At 36.6% G+C, this 25,043-nt stretch overlaps 1 protein-coding gene across 2 annotated transcripts; it reads left to right on the top strand.

Moving 5' to 3' along the window:
• Window positions 1–312: 312 nt before the first annotated feature.
• LOC124645938 (carnitine O-acetyltransferase) lies at window positions 313–24,665 on the top strand. 2 transcript variants are annotated; one of them, XM_047185919.1, is made up of 13 exons: window positions 314–640; window positions 4,125–4,160; window positions 8,693–8,932; window positions 16,150–16,361; window positions 17,032–17,185; window positions 18,940–19,114; window positions 19,640–19,827; window positions 21,111–21,211; window positions 21,284–21,403; window positions 22,238–22,360; window positions 22,606–22,804; window positions 23,014–23,151; window positions 23,826–24,665. In XM_047185919.1, the coding sequence occupies exons 1-13, from the start codon at window positions 590–592 to the stop codon at window positions 24,039–24,041; spliced, it is 1,953 nt and encodes a 650-aa protein (XP_047041875.1). In that variant the 5' UTR covers window positions 314–589; the 3' UTR covers window positions 24,042–24,665. The 2 variants fall into 2 exon arrangements, with proteins under 2 accessions (XP_047041876.1, XP_047041875.1); XM_047185920.1 differs by lacking the exon at window positions 4,125–4,160 and having other exon boundaries at window positions 313–640.
• Window positions 24,666–25,043: the final 378 nt, after the last annotated feature.

The following is a 25,043-nucleotide window of genomic DNA, read 5'->3' as shown; positions in this document are numbered from 1 at the left end:
TGCTAAACAGATGTAATGCTTTGTCTGTTTTAATTTTCTATCGTTGCCGAGTTACATCTTTGGATGATTAAATTGTTTTAGGTTACAATAAAATATAAACAATATTTTTTTAGTGGTGAATTTGGTGATTTTAAGTGTGGGATAAATTTTTGTTAGTGGTTTTCTGGTGGTTTTAAAAGTTGACTCTAGTGGTAAGCTTCTACAACTGTTGGCAACACTGTTTGTATGGAACAAAAACAGGTTCCAATTTTTGACACTAGGTGGAGCTGTTTTTGTTCCATACAAATCTTAGTATACGCGCTCTCATGTGAGTCCGTAAAAAAATTCACGAAAACTCGCACTAAGCACTCTGTTGCTATCACGTCTGTAGTTTGATACACACAGTGCTGCAGTTACACAAAAACCGGTCAGCCAGACCCATATTATTCTACATAATATACTATATAGTTGTCTGTGCCATAATCATAATATTCACGTTTCCTTTCGGTCGGATTACCACGTAGGCACTAGTCTCTTTGCATTGTTTGTTGTCAGTCTGGTCAGTACTTTGCACTTCTTATAGTTAGATAGTATACAGTTACGTAGACAGATGTTCAAGAGTGTCAAAGTACAGGAATCTCGCTATCAGGAGGATTGTGAAGTAAGTTTATTTATTGTATTACGTACAGATATTGGACTTAAGATCGAAGAGTATTTTATACGTAGTTTTTTACAAGGTTTTTTTTTATAATTTTTAAACTCAAGTTTCAGGGTCAGGGTTTCGGCTATTGGGTATCGTTTCTATTTGAATTTTTATTTTGTAGAAAACGTAACTGCTAATAAGTTAATTCATACGAAATATTATAAATATAATAAGTACTAAGAAATATTGATATAAATAGTCCTAATTTGGTCCTATATTTATTTTTATTTATAAAATTTGCCGTTTTTCCGCGGTTTCACTCGCGTCCCATGGGAACTACTGCTCGCACCGGCATAGAATATGTTCCATTTCATTCGCAGAAAATATAGCTTTCTAACAGTGAAAGTTTTTTTTGAACTGTCCTGTAGTTTTTGAGTTAATCCATTATAAACAAACAAAAAAAAAAATCCTCCTTATAATATTAGTAAGTATAGTTAATTTTTAATTTACTTAAACTAAAATAGACATACATTTAGTGTAAAACTTATAATTAGTTAATTACCTACTAATTAAATCTGGTGATAAATATATGTAATTAGGTATTAAAATATCAGCAACTAGCTTCTGCCAGTGGTTTCACCCGCATCCCGTGGGAACCTCTGCACGAACTCGGATTAAAAGCCTATAGCCTTCCTCGATAAATGGGCTATCTAACACCGAAAGAATTGTTCAAATCGGACCAGTAGTTCCTGAGATTAGCGCGTTCAAACAAACAAACAAACTCTTCAGCTTTATAATATTAGTATAGATATGTTGTTGAAAATTCAGTATTTACTTACAGTCAAATTCATATGATTTCATCATAACTACCAAACTAACAGGTTAAAACTAGTTGTCGCTGTTTATATCCAGTTAATTCATATTTTTGTGTATATATAAACAGTTAATTCTTCTGCTTAAGTTACATTTATAAGGTAGCTGCTGTCTCCAACACTGCTTGCAAGAAGTGCTGTATTTATGAAATCAGCATTGGCCGATAACTCAGGGTGACAGCACATGCAGCGGACACGGCATTCATGAAGTTACTACATTTGCTGACAGCAGCTGCCTTCCAAAATGCGCCTTATTCATATTTATTTTAATATTTACTTTCTAATCTGGGGCTACGGTTATGGACCTGCCATAACAAGCCAGCAAGGGATGACCCTTCACTACCTACCTATCTTTTATCGTAGTATTTTTACTTTTTAATTGGGTTTGAATTTTGAATTGCACTAGACAAACCATTAGCAGAGTATGACATCACTTTGTTAACTCTTTCCATGCAACTGAGACATTACATTTAGGGCTGGGCATGTGTTTCAACAACCTGTCACAGACAGTGTGAGGTTTTATACTGTTTAGAGTTTTATATTCATACATATATATACTTGTTTGCAACACAAACATTGTTTGTGACTGTCACACACAATATATATCTATGTCAAATAGTAATGTTCCTTCTGCACTGGCTCCAGAACATCACATTTCACGGTTTCACCGTGGCACTACAGTACAATATGGCGTGGATTTGTGTAGTCACGAACACTGGCCAGCTTGCCGAGATTAACTTCGGAACTCGGCCATGATAATCACAAACAGACCACAAGAAATTCTAAATTCAATTTGCTTAAAACGGGACCCTATTGTTTTCGCTTCTCTCTCCGTCCGTCCGTCACCAGGCTGTATCCAGGCCCGCCGTAAGCGGGCGTGCAAGGCGTGCACCGCACGCGGGCGGCACGTCCTAGGGGGCGGCAAATCGAGCGACCTATCACGTAATATTAAAAAAATACAATATCTTTTTACCAATTATTTGATTTCAATATTTCCGAACACAGCAATAGCGCTAAGAATATTACTTACACTGCCGGTTTCAGTTACATCTGTTGATCATTTTCAAAATTAAAAATTATTAAAAACGATTTAAGATCAACCATTAGCGTAGCGTGGGGGGAGAGAGCAGGGGGGCAAATGCCCTGGGCGGCACTATTTAGGGTGCGGCAAAATTAACCCATACGGCAAAATGAAACCATAATTACGTAATAAAAATATTTTTACTAAAAATAGATGAGTAGATTAGCAATAAAATTTCAGAAAAAGCCGCCCTCGCTTTGGTCGTCCCCTATCAATTTTGACGGGTTCATCCTTTGCATCCCCAAAAAAATTCGCTCTCGCTGCGCCTTCATGTCAGATATCGCAATCGCAATTTATCTTTGTTTAATTGTTGAGGCATTCAATTCCGAAAAATCGGACCCCCTGGACCCCCCCCCCCCTTATATATTTTTTGACAAAACCCAGTATAATATGTAGTCGTAGGGCGGCATAATCGGTTTCCACGCGGGCGAACAAACAGCTAGCGGCGGGCCTGGCTGTATCTCATGAACCGTGATAGTTAGAGAGCTGAAATTTTCACAGATGATGTATTTTTGTTGCCGCTATAATAACAAATACTGAAAACTAGAATTAAATAAATATTTTGGGGGGCTCCCATACAACAGACGTGATTTTTTTGTCCGTTTTATAAATAATGGTACGGAACCCTTCGTGCGCGGGTCCGACTCGCAGTTGGCCGGTTTTTTTTCGGAGATGGGGGTATGAAAAAACAGTAAAACTAAAGACATGGTCACTGAATCACTACAATAACCCATTACTGAATAAATAAAATAATAAATTAAATAGCTTTTGACACAATTCAATGTGACTGAGATTGAATTATTAAAAATCTGAAATGAGGGTCTGAATAAACGAGTCAATATCATCAACAATATCCCGTTTATTAAAGCGTAGCCATAAATAAATGAAATTTATGAAACATACCTTCAAATGACATTATAAGTTTTTGTTTGTCTCTTGTAAATTTTAAAATAATCCATACTATAGTTCGGCCATTCAGAGAATGCGTTCCTGACACGTCGCGATTGAACTGACGACGTAACTACATTCATTGATTATTGATATAATAATGTTGTTTTAATGCTCCTCAATTGTTAAAACGGTAAACAACCAGCAAAAATATTTTTATCGTAACTGCAACGCCATTGCAAAGTTACGTCGTCAGTTCAATCGCGACGTGTCAGGAACGCATTCTCTGAATGGCCGAACTATAATATTATAAAGAGGAAAACTTTGTTTGTTTGGTTGTAATGAATAGGCTCAAAAACTACTGGACCGTTTTTAAAAATTCTTTCACCATTCGAAAGCTACTTTGACATTATCCAGGAGTAACATAGGCTATATTTTATCCCGGTACGGGCAGTAGTTACCACGGGACGCGGGTGAAACCGCGGGAAAACGGCTAGTAATATATTAAAACATATTTATTATGTATCGCTGTCTGGAGGAAACAATATGTGGGTGGGTCGATATTTTTGCATGTAAGTGTATGTTTAAAAACGGACCTGTAAAACGGACTGTCTATGTGCACGCACCCTTATTCTGTTTAAGTAACGAATTATTCTTTCAGGATAAAAATACCATGTTGCGCAGTATTAATAGAGTTGTAAGTATTCGTTGTGGTTTTATTGTGTTTCTTTTCTGTTCTTAATTAAGGTCTCAATATTGTATTTACATTTATTTTTTTTTACTATTCACAAATAAAAAAGCATAAAAAAATTCAACCGCATCGCTATCAGCGGGAATCGTACTCAAAATACATATTCTTTGACCGACCGAAGTTTACGCCCTTTTATCCCGAGTTGACTCCATTAAGCTCTTGCTTAAGTGTTGTGTTACTTATTACATCTTCTCGTACCCGGAAAAATTATAGCCGTATGTTACTCGGGGCAGCGTTGCTACCCAACATTGAAAGAATTTTTCATCATCGGATCAGTAGTTTCAGAGCGTTTAGAGTACAAAAAAAAAGAAAAAAAATTAGAGAAATGAAATGAATGAATTTAGAAGAAAAAGTTTCCTCCTTTTTTATAGTACTCGTATTTAAAGATAGGTAGGTATTCAATATTAATTACATCACTAGCTTTTGCCCTCGACTTAGCTGCTTGTGTTTGAACATAATTATAATATACATCGTCATTGTCCCAGTACCCGTTGTTGTTCCTCATGCCTTGATACATTATAACAGCCGAATTTATTTGAGTAAATAGTATATTTTCTGTGTTTGGAAACTAAAAGGTTTTCCAGACAAACTTCGCTTCACCTTTTTGTTTTAAAAGTTGTTTAGCAAAAGGCTATGCTATATTGCTATTATAGGCTCGTTGGTCTTGCAGTCGCATAGCGCGACGTCAGTGTATGGCGTCTCGGGTTCGATTTCTGGGTCGGCCGAAATCGTTTTAAATACGGTTCAACTTTATAAGTATACTAGTTTCCACCGGTGGTTTCAGCCGCGTCCTGTGGGAACTATTTCGCGCACGCGTATAAAAAGTATCTAATTAAAAGCCTTCCTCGATATCTGACACTGAAATATTTTTGCAAATAGGACGTAATTTAGTACATATTAGTTTCCGAGATATGTCCGTATTTCTACATATTCAATCAAAAAAGTATCGGGAACGATTTATCATTGTAAACCAATTTTTAACCATATACTCAACAAATAGCTGTAACAATAGCTCTAATCTCAAATTACCACTCCGTGGCATTCGTTTTCAATCTGTAGAAGATGTATACACAGGATGTATAATAGAATTCGAAGCGAAAACTGAACTTAATTTTCGGAAACAGCGTTTAAAAAATGTTATTCTCCAATGTTATCCTATTGGTGATTGGATTATTCGTTGGCGTAAGTGTATCGTTTCTGAAGTCGTTTTTTTCTGAATACTTTAAAGGTGATGAAATAAATTTGGATGAATAACAAAAAAAATGTGTATGATTGTTCCCAAATGTAATATGATGAGTAGATTAATGTGGATTCTCTGAAGCCATAGCGCTTGATAACGCACTTCTTCCAGTCTGCTCCGATTTCCGGTATCTTGGTTCGCTTATTCAGGGCGATGGCGAAATAGATCGGACAGTTACGCACAGAATTAACGCAGGATGGATGAAATGGCGGTAGGTAACGGGAACAACTTTTGACCCTCGTATTCCCCTTAAACTTAAGGGGAAAATTTACAAGAGTATGGTCAGACCTGCTGTCTTGTATGGATCAGAGTGCTGGCCCACAAAAGCGACGAATGAAAGACAATTGCATGCGGCAGAGATGAGAATGTTAAGAGGTATGTGTGGAGTCACGCGAATGGATAGAGTGAGGAATGAGTATATAAGAGGAAGTTTGAAAGTGGCGCCGGTATCAGAAACACTGCGTGGAAACCGGCTGTCGTGGTATGGGCGTGTGATGCGGAGGAATGAGAGTCATGTTGTGAGGAAGGTGATGAGTATGAACGTGGACGGATATAGTGGAAGAGGAAGACCAAAAAAACGATGGATGGATTGTGTGAAAGTAGATATGGTAAGAAAGAATGTTACTTGTGAGATGACGGCAGATAGAAGAGTATGGAAGAAGAAAACATGCTGCGCCGACCCCAAATGAAATTGGGATAAGGGCAGGAGGATGATGATGAGATTAATGTGGAATCTACACTTTTACCGTTTTACCGATTTTATCGTTAAAACTTTCATGAAATGCCTGTAAAATCCACTGCTTATAACTAGATAGACTTCAGTAAGCATTAATGACCAGGTACATACTGCTGTCTATTTACAAGACAATGGGTAAGTAGGTACCGGAGGAAACCCATCCCTCAGGAACCGATTTATTTCATATTGATAAACATAATTGAAGTCAGTTTACTACAAAGCACTGTCATCATAGTGTTAAATATTTAATGACAATGTAAATTCTTTGTGCTTTTCTACATAAAGGCCAACTCTTTGGTCAGAAGTGGATTCCCGGACTCCACTAAGCGCCTGCTAATTTTTCTCGATAGACTCTGGGTACGATTCTCGCTCCCATGCGCGATGCGGATGATTTTTTTAATGCTTAACTTTAGTTTATTTCTATGTGACGGTGCCGGATTTGGATAGGACCTCCTTAACCTTATTAACGGAATTAAACGCTTAATAACATTAAGTACATAACATCCGCATGTGAAGCACGGTGGCGGGTAAATCATCATTACAGCGTTCCCAAAGAGGGTTGGTGTCAGGCATCGTCCGACTGTAAAATATTTGCCTAAACCTTTTGCACCATGCAGTAGCGGCTTTAGGGTAGGGCGCGGTTGGGCGACGGCCCAGGGCGCCGGACATATGGGGCGCCATAGGCGCCCCAAACCAATCCTTGATCAGAATTTTACTCCTATTTTTGTTTTAAATTTCATCAAAGATCGCAGCTTACAAGAACTGTATCCAAATGTATGGATAGCATCAGGGCCGCCTGAACCTATGGTGCAGGGTGTGCGAATAACTAACTGACTTTTAGTGATCCAAATCTCAAAAAAGCTTTTTTGGGCTTGCTTCACTTTATAGTGGTTTTTATTTTTCAACATTTTTTTGTCTACCCTAGCAAAAAGGTAGCGTCGTTTTTAAGTCCTTTTATTAATAAGAAAGTAACTTCTAGTTTCTATTTATGGTACTACTTTAAGTCCCAAAATTTTAATTCATAGGCGCCAACACCAACAAAGAGTTATCTACGTTTGGGTTACATTTTAAGTCATTTTTGTTTTGAGTTCTAAAATATAACAAAAAATTTCGCGCTCGTTTCGCTCGCGCAATCAGAACCTGTGTTCCCGTGTTTTTGCATTCACCAACCAGCAATAACTTATGTACGATTGGGCTACATTTTAGGTAATTTTTGCTTTGACTTGTTAACTATAAAAAGAAAATTCGCGCTCGCTTCGCTCGCGCAATCGGTAACTACATATGTCTCTGTTTTTCGTATGGGTTTGAATTGCAGTTGGGGGCGCCGCAGAAATCTCGCCCAGGGCGCTAGTAGAGTTAAAGCCGGCACTGGCACCATGTATAGAAAACATGTGATGAATAGGCGAGTTTAGAAGGAGAAAACATATTGCGTCGACCCCAAAAATAATTGGGCAGGAGAATAGAATTTTAATTTGGTTTTTTTTTTTTTTTTTTTTGTTTTCTTTAGTAGATAACTTAAGTTTAAGAGGTATGTGTAGTTATATACCTATATTTCAATTTACCAAGGGTTATCCATGAAAATCTGCTAAAAAAACTAATATAAACACTTTTTCAGCTGTACGCAAAATGTAAATGCTTTCCCCACATGAAACAATTCACAAGTGAAGGATAGTTTATTAATTCAGTTTTTAGAGACCTTTTAACTATTAAAAAACCATTGTCTGTAAAGTCGTTTTACTGACGATAGTTGAACGTGACAACGTGAGTAGCTGCCGATTGTGCCTCTTTGTCAAGCCTTAAACGGAACGCCTCAGAGCGAGGTAACGCCTCAGAGCGAGGTAACGCCTCAGAACGAGGTAACGCCGCATGAGTCATGTTTTTTCGTGCGTGCAGCCGGCTCCATCGATTTATAAGACGTTGTCACGTCAAAAAAATCCTGATCCTTTTGAGTAGATGAAAATTTAATAATAATAAAATATGAATGTGTTACAAAATTTAACACCAATGTCTTTTGACGGTAATTTAGATTCAGTCTTACAGCTCAGTTATTTGCTCACCAAAAACATAACATCAAGTGTCTCTATGCAATCTTTCCATCGTAAAAAGTAAAAAGATATCATAGTGGCCAAGTTCTGTTGGAATTATTTTTTAGTTTAAATCAATATTTAAGTAGCTTTATATGCGTTGACTAAGAATTTTAGACAAGGTTACACTCAAAATTAATTACTGAAGAAAAATATCAATAGTCTGGGAGTAACAGTCCATTAAAGTTACAAAATGTTGTCAGTCACTGACCGATCACCAAAAATCTAAGGCATGTAAGTGATGTAAGGTTAGACCGGAACTAAAGCGTTGTTACCATGAAAAATTTTCTTAGGTAGGTACTCCGAGGTTGATTCCAAAGAATTTGAAAATTATGATTCTTACTTTATATTAATTAGGTACACAACTATATATTATGTAGGTAAATATAAATGATTTAACAATTTTGTAATTTTTCAGTGTGGACATAAAGGTTATATATTAGAGCCATATGTCGCATCTATTAAATTGTCTTGCAATTATACCGCTGCTAAATCGAATGGCAATGTTCAGAAGTTGCCAAGATTACCAGTACCCAAACTCTCCGATACGTTGGCGAAGTATTTACTCACTGTTAGACCCTTTCTAAACGATGAAGAATTTGCAAGGACATCCTCGCTCGTTAAAGATTTTGAGAAGGGGTCAGGACAACAATTACAAGTGAGTATAATGTCTTCCTTGGTGTACGACTGCACATGGTGGGTGTTTTTCAGAAAACTTGACCCTAGCAAAATGGGCCTGTCCCACACATTCAAACATTTTTATTTTGATTTTTTTATATGGCACGTGTGAAAGTGAGTTTTTGATTAATTTAGGTATATATTTTAATGTACAATTAAATCGATATGTAGCATTAAAAGTGGATAGTTATTTTTATATTTAAAATAAACCTGAAGAGGACGTATAAATATCGTGTGTCCCATGGCGCTCTTGGAGATTTCAAATACATCTAACTTCTAAAATATTCGTTTTTTTTTTTTTCATATCATATCATATCATTTATTGCATTCCATAATGTACATTTGGTGGAAAATATAAATAATAGAGGTAGTCACAATTATGGACCCTGATGGGCACAGCAAAGAGTTAGAAGAGAGGAGGGCGTTTAATGTAATAAATTAGGTAGTATGTAGTATATTATTCAAGTATTTATTTATATTATAATATTGCGTATATTTTTGTGTAGCACAACTACATTTTATGGTTATTTTTCTTTATATGTTGCTTTTATTTAATTTTCAGTTATTTCTTTATCGGTAATATACTCGTTGATTGTATAGTATGCTTTTTTTATTAAAATTTGTTTTAGGATGTTAAGGAATTTTGTGTCACTTGTTTCGTCCTTGATTTTGTTGGGCAATTTATTGTATATTTTGATGCACATCACGTAGGGGCTGTTGGAGTGTAGTGTCATGTTGGAGGTAGGTAGCATCAGCATATTTTTGTGTCTCAGTGATCTATTGGTGTGTTTGTCTCCGCGTTTGGTAAAGAACTTTGAGTATCTCCTAACGAATTTACATATTTCTAATATGTAGATGCATGGTAATGTGAGTATTTTGTGTTTTTGGAAATAGGGTTTGCAGCTGTCTGTTTGTTCTATGTTTGTTAGTATGCGGATTAGTTTCTTTTGTAGAGTGAAGAGTGATGGTGCGTCGGTGCTGTTTCCCCACATGATGATGCCGTAGCTGAACCAGGAGTGCGCATATGCGTAGTAAGTACTTAGAGCAGTTGGTAGGTCCGTGGTTACCTTTACTTCGCGAAAAGCGTAAATAAATTTGGAGATCTTGGATTTAATATTTTGTATGTGCGTCTTCCAGTTTATATGAGTGTCTATGGTAAGTCCGAGTAGTGTGAAGTTGTCAACAACATCTATTTTTGTATTGTTAGTTGAGAAGTTAATTGTTATTGGGGATTTTTGATAGGGGTAAAAGGTCATTATTTTAGTTTTTTTATAATTTATTTCTAGATTATGTTGGTCCATCCATTCTGTAGTTTTATTAAGTATGGTGTGAAGCTTTGCGTTTATTTCTGTTTCGTTATTGCATGAGGTGAGGAGGGAAACGTCGTCCGCGAATAGTACACTAGGCTCATCCATGATTTTCGGAAGGTCGTTTATGTAGATAAGAAATAGCAAACATCCAATTACGCTGCCTTGTGGAATTGAGGAGTTTAAAATTTGTTTTTCGGATCTTACATTTAATATTTCATTAGTATCCTGGTTAAAGTAGTCAATTTCTACATATTGTTCTCTGTCCTTAAGATAAGACTCGAACCATTGGTGGGTAACACCGCGAATTCCTATTTTGTATAGTTTGTCCAACAATATACTAAATTGAACTCTATCGTATGCCTTAGTCATATCAAGTAATATACCTACTGCGTATTTTTTATTATTTAAAATGTTAATCACTTCTTGAATGTATTTATAAACTGCAAGTGTGGTTGACCTATGTTTGCGAAATCCGTTTTGTCCCTCATCAAAAATGTTGAATCTCTCGCAGAAGTTATATACCCGATTGCACATAGCTTTTTCAAATAATTTTGAAGCCGTTGGCAAGAGTGCTATAGGGCGGTAGTTGTTGGGATCAATTTTCGAGTTTTTTTTGTGTATCGGTTTTATGATAGCCTTTTTTAGAAGGTCAGGGAATGTACCTTCTTCGAACGATTGGTTTATTAATACGCAAAGTGGTGGAGTGAGTTCGTCGGCACAGTGTTTGAATAGGGAAGGGGGTAATTCGTCTATTCCATGACTATTTTTGTTTTTCAGGTTTTTTATTAATTTATTGGTTTCGCGGTAATCTATTGGTCTAAGGAAGAATGTATTCTCTAACTGTTGAGTTACAGGCAGATCGCGTGGTTGATGACTAGCTGGGTTCGTTTGGTCGTTACCAATTGAGGCAAAGAAATTATTAAATATGTTTACTATTTGTTTAGGTTCGGTAATAGAGACATTATTTATTTTTAATTGTATATTTTGCTTTTCTGCGGTACGATTTTTATTTGTGCGTTCTTTTATTATAGACCACATAGTTTTTACTTTATTTTCAGACGTTTTTATTCTATTTATGTATTGTATTTTTTTAGCTGTAATTATTGATCGTTTTAATATTTTTTCGTATTTTTTGTAATATTTTTTAATAACTAGATTGCACGATTTTAAGCATAGTATTTTAAGTAATCTTTTATTTTTGCATGCGAGTTTAATTCCCTTAGTTAACCAGAATTTATTTTTGCTTCTTTTTAGTTTAATTTTTCTTTTAGGTATAATTTTATTTAATGTAGTAGTTATAATATCATTGAAAGCTTCGTAGTTTTGATTTATATTATTGTTAGGTTTAATGTAGTCGCTCCAATTTATTAGCTGCAGTGCAGATTTAAATAAACATATATTATTTTTAGTATATATTCGTTTTTTGACGTGGTAGACTTTGTTTTGGTTTTGAGGATGCGGTATTTTGAGGCTAATTATTGTGCTACAATGGTCAGAGAATCCCAATTCTTCGACTGACGTTTGTGGACGTGTATTTTTAGAATTCGTAAAAATTAGATCTATACAAGTTGATGAGTTTTGTGTTATTCGAGTTGGTTGTTTTACTTGCTGTGTAAAATTAAATTCTGACATAAGGTCTGATAGATTTTTTGCTTTTTTACTATTTTGTTGCATATCGATGTTAAAGTCGCCCCCGATAATTATATTATACTTTGAATATTTTAGGTTAATATGAGTTAACATTTTGTTTAATTGGTTGTAAAATACGTCTTCTTCTCTTCTATTCCAATATATAGTAATTAATAGTATGTTTTCGTTGACTAGTTCGATTGCACACATTTCTACAATATACTCAATTGACATTCTTGTAATATCATGTTTTTCTATACAGTCTATATTTTCTTTTAGTAGTATGCAGATTCCGCCACCTCCACGAGTTTTCCTGCAGTATGATGCAGCCACTTTGTATCCAGTGAAGTTAATGAGATCGAGTTTTTCTTCGGAGAGCCACGTTTCCGTCATACATATTGCTTCATATTCTTGGGTCTGGTTTATAAAAGCTTCTATTATATGCTGTTTATTACATATGCTTTGAATGTTTTGGAATAATATCGTGAATTGTTGGTCGATTTCATCGGGTTGTGGTGTTTTCTTCGAGTTAGTCGTGTCGTAAAGTCGATCTGTTGTTCCGAAATGTATGGTTTTCTTCGCGTTTGTTGTCATGAAATGTAGGGTTGTTGCTGTTGGTATATATTTCTGTGTCGTGGTTGTAATTTATTTGCTCTCCTTCTATATATAATTGGTTATTTTTAATAATAGCATAATGACCTTTCTTACGGGCTGTTAGCATTTTTTCTCGCATGGCGTGTCTCTCTTTCAGCGCCTCTTCATCAAGGAATTCAGACAAATAGAGTCCAGTGCCACGGAAATATTGTTGATTCTGTACTAAGTATTTTGTCATTCTTTTGCTTATGAGTTCGATAACCAAAGGTCGGGTGTTGTTTTTATACTTTCCAATTCTATGGGTGTCTTCAATATAGCCTAACAGGTCAACTTGCAGAATGTCTCGGAATACGTCTAATATTCTAAAGTGGAGTTCATTTTCAGGCTCTTTGTAAATTTCAGGGAGGCCGTATAAAACAATTTTTTTCAAGTTGTTCTCAGGTGCGTATTTAGGTATAAAAGTTTTATTCGACAGAGTTTTTATTTCGGATTGTAGGCGTTCTGTTTCTTTTTTTAGGTTTTCAATTTTTGTGTTTAACGTATCTATCTCTGACTTGCGTTGGTGGTTTTGTTCATGCAGGGAGTCAGTTTCTTTCTTCACGTCTTCTCGAAGTTTAAGTATAGCTGTGTTAATTTCTTTTTGGATAGTATTTTTTATTTCTGATATAATAGATACATTATTTTCCTTCAGTTTCGCGGATATTAGTTCACTTAAGCTTTGTAATGTTATCTGTGCTTGTAGTCCAGGTTCAGTGTGTTTCTCCCCATTAAATGTATCTCCAAATATATTTGTGTTGTCTGAGAGTGAAGTATCATTGTGTTGTGATTGACTTGCTTTTCTCCGGAGTGTAACGAAGGCCTCTGGAGAACTGTTATAATCGGTGGGAAGTTGAGGTCTTGCGGGTGTGCTGCATTTGTTGTTTTTAGGTTTTTTGCATCTACATTCTTGACATTCCCATTTTGCTTTTATCTCCGGTGTGAATTTTTTGTATTGGTTTTCTGCTACGTTCGCACATTCTAAATCGTAATTTTCATTGCATAATGAACAAATAAGATTCAGTCTGTCAGGTATTAATTGTTTACAGCCTGCACAGAGCGCCATCTTGTGGTTAGTTTAGGTAGCGGTTGAGGAAATGTTCGAGGATTGAAACTTCCTATATATCAATAGCTTATGCGAGTTAGTTTGACAGCTTTAACATAGATGGCGTTGTTTTATTTTTCTCACAGCTTTGGGTTAGTTCGTGTAATGGTCACTTGGGGCGCTGTTTTTGCGCGAGTTTAAACAAGTGAAAAATAACCGCCGTTAAAATTAGTTTTAGCACTATATGACTTTAATTACACTGCTGATCAATCACAATTAGTTCACCAGGTTCGTATACAGATAAAATGACTATATATAGTTTCAAGGTATCCGTATCTCACTATTGTTTTTTCAAGTTCACTGTCACTTATCAGGTTTATGTTTCTTTGTTGAAACTAAATGTATTTTAAGGATAACACTTGTACCACATATTTATGAGTTTATAATCACTTTAGCACATTTGTAAGGTTATTGTCTAGTTAAATCTAATTATAAGAGATTTCCTAAAACTTTCGGCGCGGACTGAGTGTTTACGCGACGGCAGCGCCATCTCTCCGTTTTTAGGTATGTTTAAGTTTTTGAACTTAGTCTCTGTATTTCTAAAAACGTATTTTTAATTTTTATGCCATACATTTATTGTTATTTTAAGAAATATCATTATTTTAATATTGTCCTACGAAAATCATTGTTCCGGAAAATCCGGTTTCGTCACGGTGAATTTGATATCGTACTGAAGACAAAATCTACTAATTTGTGTTTTTTCTATCTTCTTGGCAACTTTATGATCGTATTAGGATTCCGCCATTGCCGTTTTAAAGTCAGTTAAGGCGAAAACTGTGACGACAATGTTGGTGTCATCGGCGCGCAAAATTTTTGGTCCGGATAGTGGCAGTATTTAAAAGGTTAATAAATTGTTTTTTTAACTCTATAACACTGTATATAACATAAACAACTCATCATTATTAGATAAGTAAGGCTAAAAACAAGGTAGTTTAAAAAAATATTAGTTATTTTCAATTTTAAAAGTCTCGTGAGATGAAAACGTCACCTCCTGTGCGTCACGTTACATACTACCGGAACAAAATCGTAACGATCTTGAATTGTAAAGCTTAGTGTACAATTAAATAATTTATGGGAGCGTCCTGTCCGCGCGTGTGGTAGGTATCAAACGAAAAGGCTTACATTTAATCGGTTTTGTTTATATATGTGTGTGTAAAGGTTTATATCTAAAAAATTTGTGAGTTAATACTTTATTCTTTGTAATTGTGTTTTGAAAACAGCAGTGTGGACATTGCTCAAATTATTCTTATCCATCACGAAATTTTCATAATAGTCACTGTCCCATATTCTGGATGTTACAAAAATGGTTTTAAAACATATATATTTATAGCGTTTATTTTGGCATCATAGTATTTTGTTAGTATCTAAAATTTCTCACTAGGCTTGATTTTGGAAATTGTAGCGGGTATCATTAGTAATAACAACTTTTCTAGTGAGATGTGTCCAAGAAGTGACGAAAGTGAAATTATTTAGCTGATTATTTAATAATCTTATAGAATTATGCTATCGTTTTGTTTGTTTTTAAAAGATTTTAAGTATATCTTTATGCTACCATAAGTTGATTTCGTTTTAATACTTGTTTGTTTTATTTTTAATTAATTATATTTTGTGACGTTCAGGAATACTATGCATCATACGCTGACAGAAAAACTTTAATATTTCTTAAAATCATCTTATAATTTTAATTTATAATGCAGATTTAGCTAGTTAACAATATATTCTTTAATATTAGAGTAAATATAATAGAATTCACGAAATAAAAAAAAAATATTTCCTGTGCGTCACAGGGTATTCTTTTCTGAAAAACACCCGGGTATATTTGTGTGTGTTTATTATCTAGACTGGTGGATTATTCTTAAAAGGGTGAAAAGAAGAACCACACGTCCTACAAAAAGTCGGTCATAAAATCTTAGGTAGTCTTACCAAAAGTCGGCCTGATTATCTGTCCAACAAAGTCTGACACGGGCGGGCTGCCTAAGGCGTAAAGGTACGTTTTGAAAGTTAGCTGCCGACTGCAACTGCCGATCGCAAATGTCGCAACTGCAGCTGCACTACTGGTTTGTATGTATTTACATGAAACCGTTTTGGATCACAGCGGCAACAGCCCGTGCATTAAATACGTTCGTTAAAGTTCATTCTTATCAACGTCTAAAGCGGTCGAACTTCGTATGCTTATAAATAAGTATGCCTATAATAGAACATATAGAATAACTTGCTTTAAATATAAAGCATATAGCAACTTTGAACCTAAGTAGTTCATAGTAATTGTGCTTCCAGTCACCATATTCTTAGGGCTGCACGCTGCAAATGCAAATGCCGCTACTGCCGACTGCACGTGCAGCTGCGGTCAGTATTTGCAGTCGGCAGCTGGCATTCAAAATGTACCATAAAAGAGGATTAGGATTTTTAAGGATCCACAATTCCACACCTCAAAGGATTAACAAAAAAAAAACAGATTTTTGTAACATCACTTTGCCATGTTTTACCCAGTTTAATATTATTTGGTATTCCCTTATTTTACAGGTTTTGTTAGAAAAGAGATCCCAGGAACATCTAAACTGGCTGGAGGATTGGTGGTTAAACACTGCTTATTTGGAATACCGTGATCCCGTTGTTGTGTATTCTAGCCCTGGTCTAGTTTTTCCTTTTAGGAAGTTTGAAACACAGGACGATCAATTACATTATGCGGCCAAAACATTACTGGCTGCTTTGGAGTACAAGTCTCTCATAGATAAGTAAGTTGAAACACATTTTGATATATTGCGATGGAGATTGCATTGTGCTTCCCGCACCCGCTAATACCTACTTATGTAGTTGAAAATGATATCTGCGCAGCGAAGTGCGATTATCCGAACCACCATTACCATTGGCACAGAGCATTGTGTTTAAGTGTGAGTATAGGTTCAATTCCAGGTCAGGCTAGTACCAATGTAAGTTTTCAATATTTTTTGTATACACTTTCAATATCTTGGACACCAATGACTGTTTCGGAGTTAAACTGGTACGTCGTTACGGGTGGTCAGAAGGCAGTTAGTCTGACACCAAGCTTATCAAGGGCTATTGGGTTGCCCGCGTACCTGGGTTGAGGAGGTCAGATAGGCAGGCAGGTCAGGTAGGCACTGGTAATTAGCTGCATCCGGTTTGACTGGAAGCCTACCCAACATGTTGAAAAAAGGCTCGAGAGATGATAATGAGAGCATTGTTGCGCGAGTCGGTGCGCAGAAACAAATTTTAGGTAGGTACCTATACTTAAACGAATGGTGTAGTTTCGAACCGCCATCAAATTTTGAAATATAGACAGAACAGATTAAAACCGGTCGCGGCGAATACAAATTAATTTAGTGAGAAACGTAAAATACTTTCAAGGATTACCGGAATGTCTATTTATTTTGTTTTTATTTTTAGCGACCACATTCCGGTTGACATGATGGGAAAAAGTCCATTGGATATGGCACAATATAAGAAAATATTTGGAACATGTAGAATACCGCACGCGAAACGAGACAAGCTATCTTTTAACACCAACAGCAAGCACGTTACAGTTATCCATAACAACCACGTAAGGTTTTTCAATTATTTTTACTCATCAATTTTATTTTATTTAGGAAACAAACAGTCACATACAAAATAAAAAGCTTTTTTTATTTTATGCTTTTCAGTTTTTGAATCCAATACTAGGTATTTATAATACCCACAGTGCACAATGTGCAGTGGTAGTCGTAACCCATAATTGGACGTAGTTATGCAGAAACGTTCCAACCCACAAGTCACCCGAAATCGAGTTATTGTGATTGAACAACCTAAAATTTAGCATATGGTTATCTAAACTCAATATAATTCAACAATAAAACCTCTAGTACCTTTACTAGTTAGAATAAAAAAGAATACAACTGAAACGCGTAAATGCTTATATCTCAAATTCAAGTTTAATTTGAGATATAAGCATTTACGCGTACAGTGGGTTGGAACGTTTCTGCATAACTACGTCCAATTGTGAAAAGACCTTACCAACACAAAAATACGTAGGTTCATCATCAACGTTTCCCAATTTTATGGGACTAAACGACAACCACACGCTTTCGAATAAAAAAAAACATCAAAATCGGTTCACCCAGACCAGAATTATGATGATACCTCCTCCTTTTTTTTAAGTTGGTTAAAAACTTAAACAGGATAGGAAGTTTCACAAAGACTTAAAGTTGACTGTATCTCGGAATCTCGAAGTCCAAAATGCCGACTGCAGGTAACGTAAAACCATAAAGTATACAAGATCAATGCACGTGACTTAGAATGTACGCTACATCGAAGTACTGAGTTGCGAATGTTCATGATACCGAAGTACGGAATATCGAAAGTTTTTTTTATGGCGAAGTACGTGACTGCGATTGTTTTGAATCCCGATGTACGGAACATTGAAAGTTTGTGATGCCGAAGTACCTAATATCGAAGGGTTTAAAATCCGGTGTCTAAGTTAATTATGGTAATGCTTTCAATATCGTATTGTGATCAAGTAAAAAATGCATTGCGTCATCATCTTTTTACATTTTTAGTATGAGTTCGTTTTGCAACTAACTGGAATACCATAAGTATCGTTAGTCTGTGATATAAATATATCTAAAATACAACTTTGTTACTTGAGAATACAGAATATAATTTGATACTGTGAGCACGGATTCATTAATGAAGTTGACCTTGTCGGAAAGACCTGTTTTCACAAGCTTTCAACATCTCAAAAATAATAATATATGGCCACGTTACACTATTGAAAATAATACTGCTGTAAAGATTTATAGATCTAAGGCCTGCAGCATCTAATGTGGCTTCATGTTCCTGCCGCGGCGGCTGTTCTCATAAGATCAGCCAGAGATGGCGCGCCGTGGCCGAAATTGGTCACAGACGCCCATCATTACATATAATTTGATCTCATTGATTTTTGTTTTACTTAAATGTCTAGTCTATACATATAATAATTCTTAATATTCAAAAAAGGTCATCTGACCTGGCCACCATTATTATTTGTATAATTTTCATCTTATCCATTGCTCGCTTGCATTGGGTGCTTGCAGGTACCTACACTTGTAAATACAATAAAAAAATAAATGATTAAACCCAAAAACATTTCCCCCTCACGCTGCATCCATAGCGGTGATTGCGAGTGCTTTTTCACCAATAGAAAGACCCAGTGAACTCGAGCCTTAATCATACCAGGTATTGTTTGTAAATATTGTTGTTTGACTCTTTATTGTAATCCTGAAATTGTTGCATCATTTATTTTATTAGATAACATTACCTACTTACATAATTCTATTTCAGATCTTTCATGTAGACCTGACGGGAGAAGACAATTTAATACTGAATGAAAACCAAATTGTCCAACAATTGAAAAAAGTGATTGATCTTTCTAAGACACCAACTAATGAGGGCATTGGAATACTTACATCTGAAAATCGTGATTCATGGGCACGAGCATACCAACTCCTTGCTGAAGGTAACACTATTGACTCGGTTGGTTTTTGTAGGTGTCGCGTACGTACGTCCAGTGCCATTGGATCTTAGTAGGTGCCACGCGGACCAGCTAAGGGTGCAGTCAGTCGGAGCTGGAATCTTTCAGGGGATCAGATCTTTCTCCTTACTTTGCTTTTTCTGTATTTATCATCAATACGAATGAATAGCCAAAACAAGACTAAGCCGAAATGAATATCTTAAAACTGTATTTCGTCAACTGTTTTTCAACTCAGTTTTGAGCAAAGTTCTCATTAATACCAAACACGAGGTGCCTCTTTCAGAAAAAAAAAAAACAAATACGTTCCTACCTATTTTCATATTTTGTCCCAAATAGTAGTAGGCTATTAAAAGTAGGTAGGTACGTATGAGCGTGGCCAAACACGCTCTCGATCGGTTTTATTTCGTAGTTGTCAATTTTAGTTACATTAATAAAAAAAACGGTAAAAAATGGTTGAACTAATTTATTAGATTTAAAATCTAACATTAATGATTATTACCTATGTTTCAGATAAAACAAACCGAGAATCTTTAGCAGACATAGAGAAAAGTTTGGTTGTTCTCTGCTTAGACGGGGCTGTTGATTTGTGGAAGTGTAAGGATGCAAATACTCGAAGAAACCTAGCTGGAGCACAGACAATACACGGTGGAGGCTCTACCAGCAACGGTGGAAACCGATGGTTCGACAAAACTGTACAGGTTATACCTATACCTACATATATATACCTTATATTTACCATTTATTTACCTTTTATATACCTTATATATACATACCTACCCATTTTAGTATCACTAAAATGTTTTTGTGCGTCGTCCTTACAACGGCTTTGAAACTATCAATTATTATATTAAAACAGTTGCAATTAGGGTAGGTTCATATCTGACGGAACATACGTCGCGTATTTTCGGTCGCGTAACGCCAAAACAGACAAATATACGATAAAACATTCAATCATTCACACCTAACCGATGATGCGTTAGTACGTCAATCATACATTTAGGCATCGTTCAGACCAAACGTATTGTCGGCCGCTGACTGTGAGCGCGCGTTACGCAGTTTATTGCTTTTCCATATATATTGAAATTGTCGTTCACACCGAACCGACTATACGCTATTACGTCGCCTGTTGTCGCTGACTCTCAGTGGCCGATTATTTTACTACGCGACTATGCACGGCGGACGCGGATTGGCTACGCGGACACAGTTGCCGAATAGCGCCGCTCTGCCGCCCCGCACCGCCGCGCGCATCGGCCGCAATACACTCGAGAAACAAACTTCAATGAGGACAGACGTGACACGTGACACCTCGCGATGTTCGACACCGAAAAGTTTATTGCAGAAGTACATTCTAGAGAATGTATTTGGAATGCGAATTCAGAAGAATTTAGTGATAGAAACTTACGAAGATGCGCTTGGGAAGACATAGCATCTGTTATGTATGAAGATTGGGGGGTTCAAATACTGAACTCTTTTATGTGTAGAATAGTCAGCCGCTCAGCGTACGCATCTAGTGTGAACCTACACGAGCCTATTCTTTTGTTCACACATGTAGCGCATCGTACGCTATAGCTTATTGTCGGCTTGGTGAGTACGCGTACTGCAGATTGAGTCGACGTTCATACTGGGGCAGACAGTGAGTATACTCACAGTCAGCGGCGGACAATACGTTTGGTGTGAACAATCCCTTACGATACGCTCGACGCATTTTCCGTCAGATATGAACCGACCCTTAGTGCAGTTTCCTTGGCTTCTGATATTTGATCCACTTTTCTTAGCGATGTTTCCAAAACGTCGCCATTTCAGAGGAATTCGAATACATACGATACGAATGTATCTAGGTCCGTCTATTAGTTCCGCAATCAAATACTTGGCTGAAACATGTCTATTTTTGAGGAAAGGTTCAAGGTTTTTCTTTTGCAATTCCGTGCGAAGAATTAGCATTTTATTCTGTGTTCCTTTTATAATAAGAACTAATTTTTAGTTCATAGTCGGCGCTGACGGAGTAACGGGGCTAACCTATGAACATTCGCCGGCGGAAGGCCAGCCTATCGCAGTTCTAACGGATTTCATTATTAAGTTTATGTAAGTAACTGTCTCGCTTTTTAAAATGTAGGGCACATGTAATGTGAATATAATGTACAATTTATATTTTAGTGAGGAAAATAAAGCATCCAAAGCGACTTCATCGAATCCCAGACAACCTACACTGTTGAAATTTAATGTGAACGCAGAGGTCAAAAGTATGATAGAAAAAGCCAGAAATAATTTAGACAGGTGAGGTTTACAAAAAATCTTTCACTATATCCGTCCACATTCATGCTCATCACCTTCCTCACAACATGGTCCTCATTCCTTTCCATCGCCAGCTTCCTCTTATAATATTCATTCCTCATTCTATCCATTCGCGTATCCAACCATTTATGTAGGTACATTAGGGCCTATACACATCACGTTTTTTAAACGCGCCGTCGACGCGCGTTTTGGGAACGCGCGTCGCCGGCGCGTCTGTATCGATACACACGCGCGTTTGCATTGCATCTGTATCGCTACACACGCGCGTTTGTATGTATACAGGTGTGCAAAAGTCTACAGGCTGCGTCTGTCTTGCGTGCGTATCGCGTCTGTATCGCTACAAACGCGCGTCGACGGCGCGTTTAAAAAACGTGGTGTGCATAGGCCCTTAATATTCGTAAGAAAGTGCACACTCGACAGTCGAAATGCGATCGCAAACAAGATGCCATCTAACAAAAAAATGTTAGTGACCCAACTAGGGGACGCCACGATCTCAGGGGTACGCGGGACCGCCACGATCTCAGGGGTACGCGGGACGCCCCTGGACCATGAAAATTCAACGAACTTACACCCATGTTGTGAAGCCGGGCACCTCAGCCAGCCCTAGAGCCTAGAACACAGAATCACTCGATTTCAGATGATCAAATTGAAAGAAATTCACTCGTATTGTAGTATTTTTTCAATACTTATCGTTAAATCTATCAACTTGGCCTACATCTTGCACTGGGTCAGGTCATTTGTAATATTTTTTGTGATCACAACAGGTCACTTGTTTGGCAGATTAAAAGGATTGATGTCGATATTTCAATGTTTCAGCTTAGTTCAAAATTTACAATTGAACTGTTTCCAGTACGACAAGTACGGAAAAAACTTCATTAAGACTCAAAAATTAAGTCCAGACAGCTATCTTCAGATGGCTATGCAACTAGCCTTCTACAGGTGAGAATCTTGATTATTATAATACAGGTCCAATTTGTGATGTTTGGTTTTGGAGAGCGAAAAAGTCAGGATTTCATCATCTTAAAGTTTGTATGTGCTGTAACATTAGTAAATCAAAGCTTCAAGATAATATAAATTAAAATAGTAACAACGTGCCATATCCATATTATATAAATTCTATTGAAATATGAAATACGCATAATGTACATAATTTAGGTAATCCAATGTCGCTATTTTCTTTTCAGGTTACATAGTGTACCTGGGGCTCATTACGAATCTGCAGCAACTAGAATGTATGTAGGAGGACGGACAGAAACAATACGGTCTTGCTCGATTGAATCCATAGAGTTTGCAAAAAAGATGTTAAACCCTCAAACAAGCCCGAAAGAGAAAATTTCTGCATTAAAAAGTGCTATCAATTCTCACAAAAATTACACAGTGCAGGTATGTAGCCGTTGTACGCCGTACCATAATATTTTTAACTAAATATTGCATGACCGTACTGACCATAATATAAAAAATTTTGTTAAAAATATTATGGTCATGCAATAGTTTTACAAAATTACATTAATCACGTATTTATTTCTAAAACCCCATTTTGTTAATCCCTAGTTAATTTTGATTATAATCAATGTATGTTATTGTTGAAACAGGCACTTCAGGGCTTCGGCGTTGATAGACATTTACTCGGATTAAAATTAACTGCTATCGAAAATGGCGTGGAAATACCAAAATTATATTCTGATCCAGGCTTTACTAAGAGCGCTCACATGAGGATTTCAACTAGTCAGGTAAGAGTAATACCTACTATTTCCTACTATAGCAACAATATAAGTGCGAAAGTTTGTAAAGATATATAATCATCGGCAAGGATATTGAGCCCTGACCTTCATCTGACATTTATTTGCTTAAAATGTACCTATGTTACAAATATGATGGTATATAATAAAATGATGTTCCAATACATTGGTTTACTGCCTTAAGTGTACAGTGCGCAAAGCGATCCCCACTCTTCCGCCGAGAGCTCATTATCCGTGCCGATAACTATTCATATGTGGGTCAACCGCCCTTCCCGACGTGAGCAGTGCACATTGTTACACATTGTTCGCAAAATTAGCTAAATATATATAAACATTTTAAAATACCTTCGTGTCAATCAGAAATGTTCCCATAAGAGGTACTTCCAAGAAACAATCGAATCCAAGGGAATCACATTTCATGCATAAGTACAGAATTATACATTTATCAGCGTGAAACCACCACATAGTGTCCGTGACATATTTGATATTGTAACTGACCGTAAGCCGTAGAGAATCGGTACAGTGCGGCGCGCACACAAACATAGGTGCTGTTCAAGACCTTAATGTGGACAGCAGAGCAGCGCGTATCTACGATTTAAAAAATCTCTGGTTTATTACTTTTCTACACAAACTTGTTGTTTTCTCAACTGCCAATTTTATTCCAGGTGGCTTGCAAATGTGACGGATTCATGTGTTATGGACCTTTAGTGCCGGACGGATATGCAACCTGCTACAACCCCAGAGACAACGATATAAACTTCGCCACTGCCGCATTCGTCAAACATCCAGACACTGATTGTGATAAATACAGGGATGCTTTGGAACAGTCCCTTCAAGATATGCATGATGTATTAGCTAAGAATGTCACCTCGAAACTTTAACTGAACTCGAAATTTTTGTATATCTGTAGATATAGGTACATACTTTGTACCTACGGGGTTTTTGAAATGGGATTTATGTACCAGTGCTGAAACCAATTTTAGGATTCCAGTAATGTTTGATAGATTGTCAATTCGTAACAGATAACTGGGTCCAAAAGACGAATACTGAGAGCTTGTAGTGGCCCAGTATATATCAAACGCAAGCTTTATTAACAAAAAACCGCGATATTTCAAAAATGGGTTTAATGTTCTATGATCAAAATAACCATAAATACTCGCTCATGAAAGAGTCACTCAACTGAAGTATTTCATTTTTGGCTTCACTAAAATCACTCGATTGCCGATCTGTCTACTATTGCACATCTGTGGCTGAAACTACACTTCTAAACTACTAAAACTAAACTAAGAACAGAACAAAGTGATGTTCAAAATACCTTTAAAAATACCATCTCACTTGATTTTAGATACAGAGAAAGCATGGGCAACAAACATTAAAGATGATTTCCGTTTCCAAAATTTGTCACATTGAATATGAAACAGGCCCTGGAGTAATAAAAGAAGCATCATCGAATAACAGCTAATTTCAGTAACTTAACTAAACCAAGGTACGAAATCCCATTCCATCCCCAAACACAAAAATCGAAAACTGCCAAAATGCATTTTGAAATTATTATAACACGGTTTCGTAAAAAGTCGTGGTGGCCTAGTGGGTAAAGGACCAATCTCTCAAGTATGAGGGCGCGGGTTCGATCCCAGGTCAGGCAAGTACCAATGCAACTTTTCTAAGTCTGTATGTACTTTCTAAGTATATCTTAGACACCATTGGCTGTGTTTCGGATGGCACGTTAAACTGTAGGTCCCGGCTGTCATTGAACATCCTTGGCAGTCGTTACGGGTAGTCAGAAGCCAGTAAGTCTGACACCAGTCTAACCAAGGGGTATCGGGTTGCCCGGGTAACTGGGTTGAGGAGGTCAGATAGGCAGTCGCTTCTTGTAAAGCACT

Source organism: Helicoverpa zea, chromosome 3 (genome assembly GCF_022581195.2).
Source record: "Helicoverpa zea isolate HzStark_Cry1AcR chromosome 3, ilHelZeax1.1, whole genome shotgun sequence".
NCBI lineage: Eukaryota > Metazoa > Arthropoda > Insecta > Lepidoptera > Noctuidae > Helicoverpa > Helicoverpa zea.
This window is presented reverse-complemented; position numbering and strand designations above follow the sequence as displayed.

What these genes read in the sequence shown, in the direction of transcription:
- LOC124645938 (XM_047185919.1), top strand. Translation starts at nt 590, where the DNA reads ATGTTCAAGAGTGTCAAAGTACAGGAATCTCGCTATCAGGAGGATTGT. An exon ending in TGCGCAGTATTAATAGAGTT is followed by an intron (nt 4,161 to 8,692) that starts GTAAGTATTCGT and finishes GTAATTTTTCAG; the next exon opens with TGTGGACATAAAGGTTATAT. An exon ending in ACAAAAATTACACAGTGCAG is followed by an intron (nt 22,805 to 23,013) that starts GTATGTAGCCGT and finishes TTGTTGAAACAG; the next exon opens with GCACTTCAGGGCTTCGGCGT.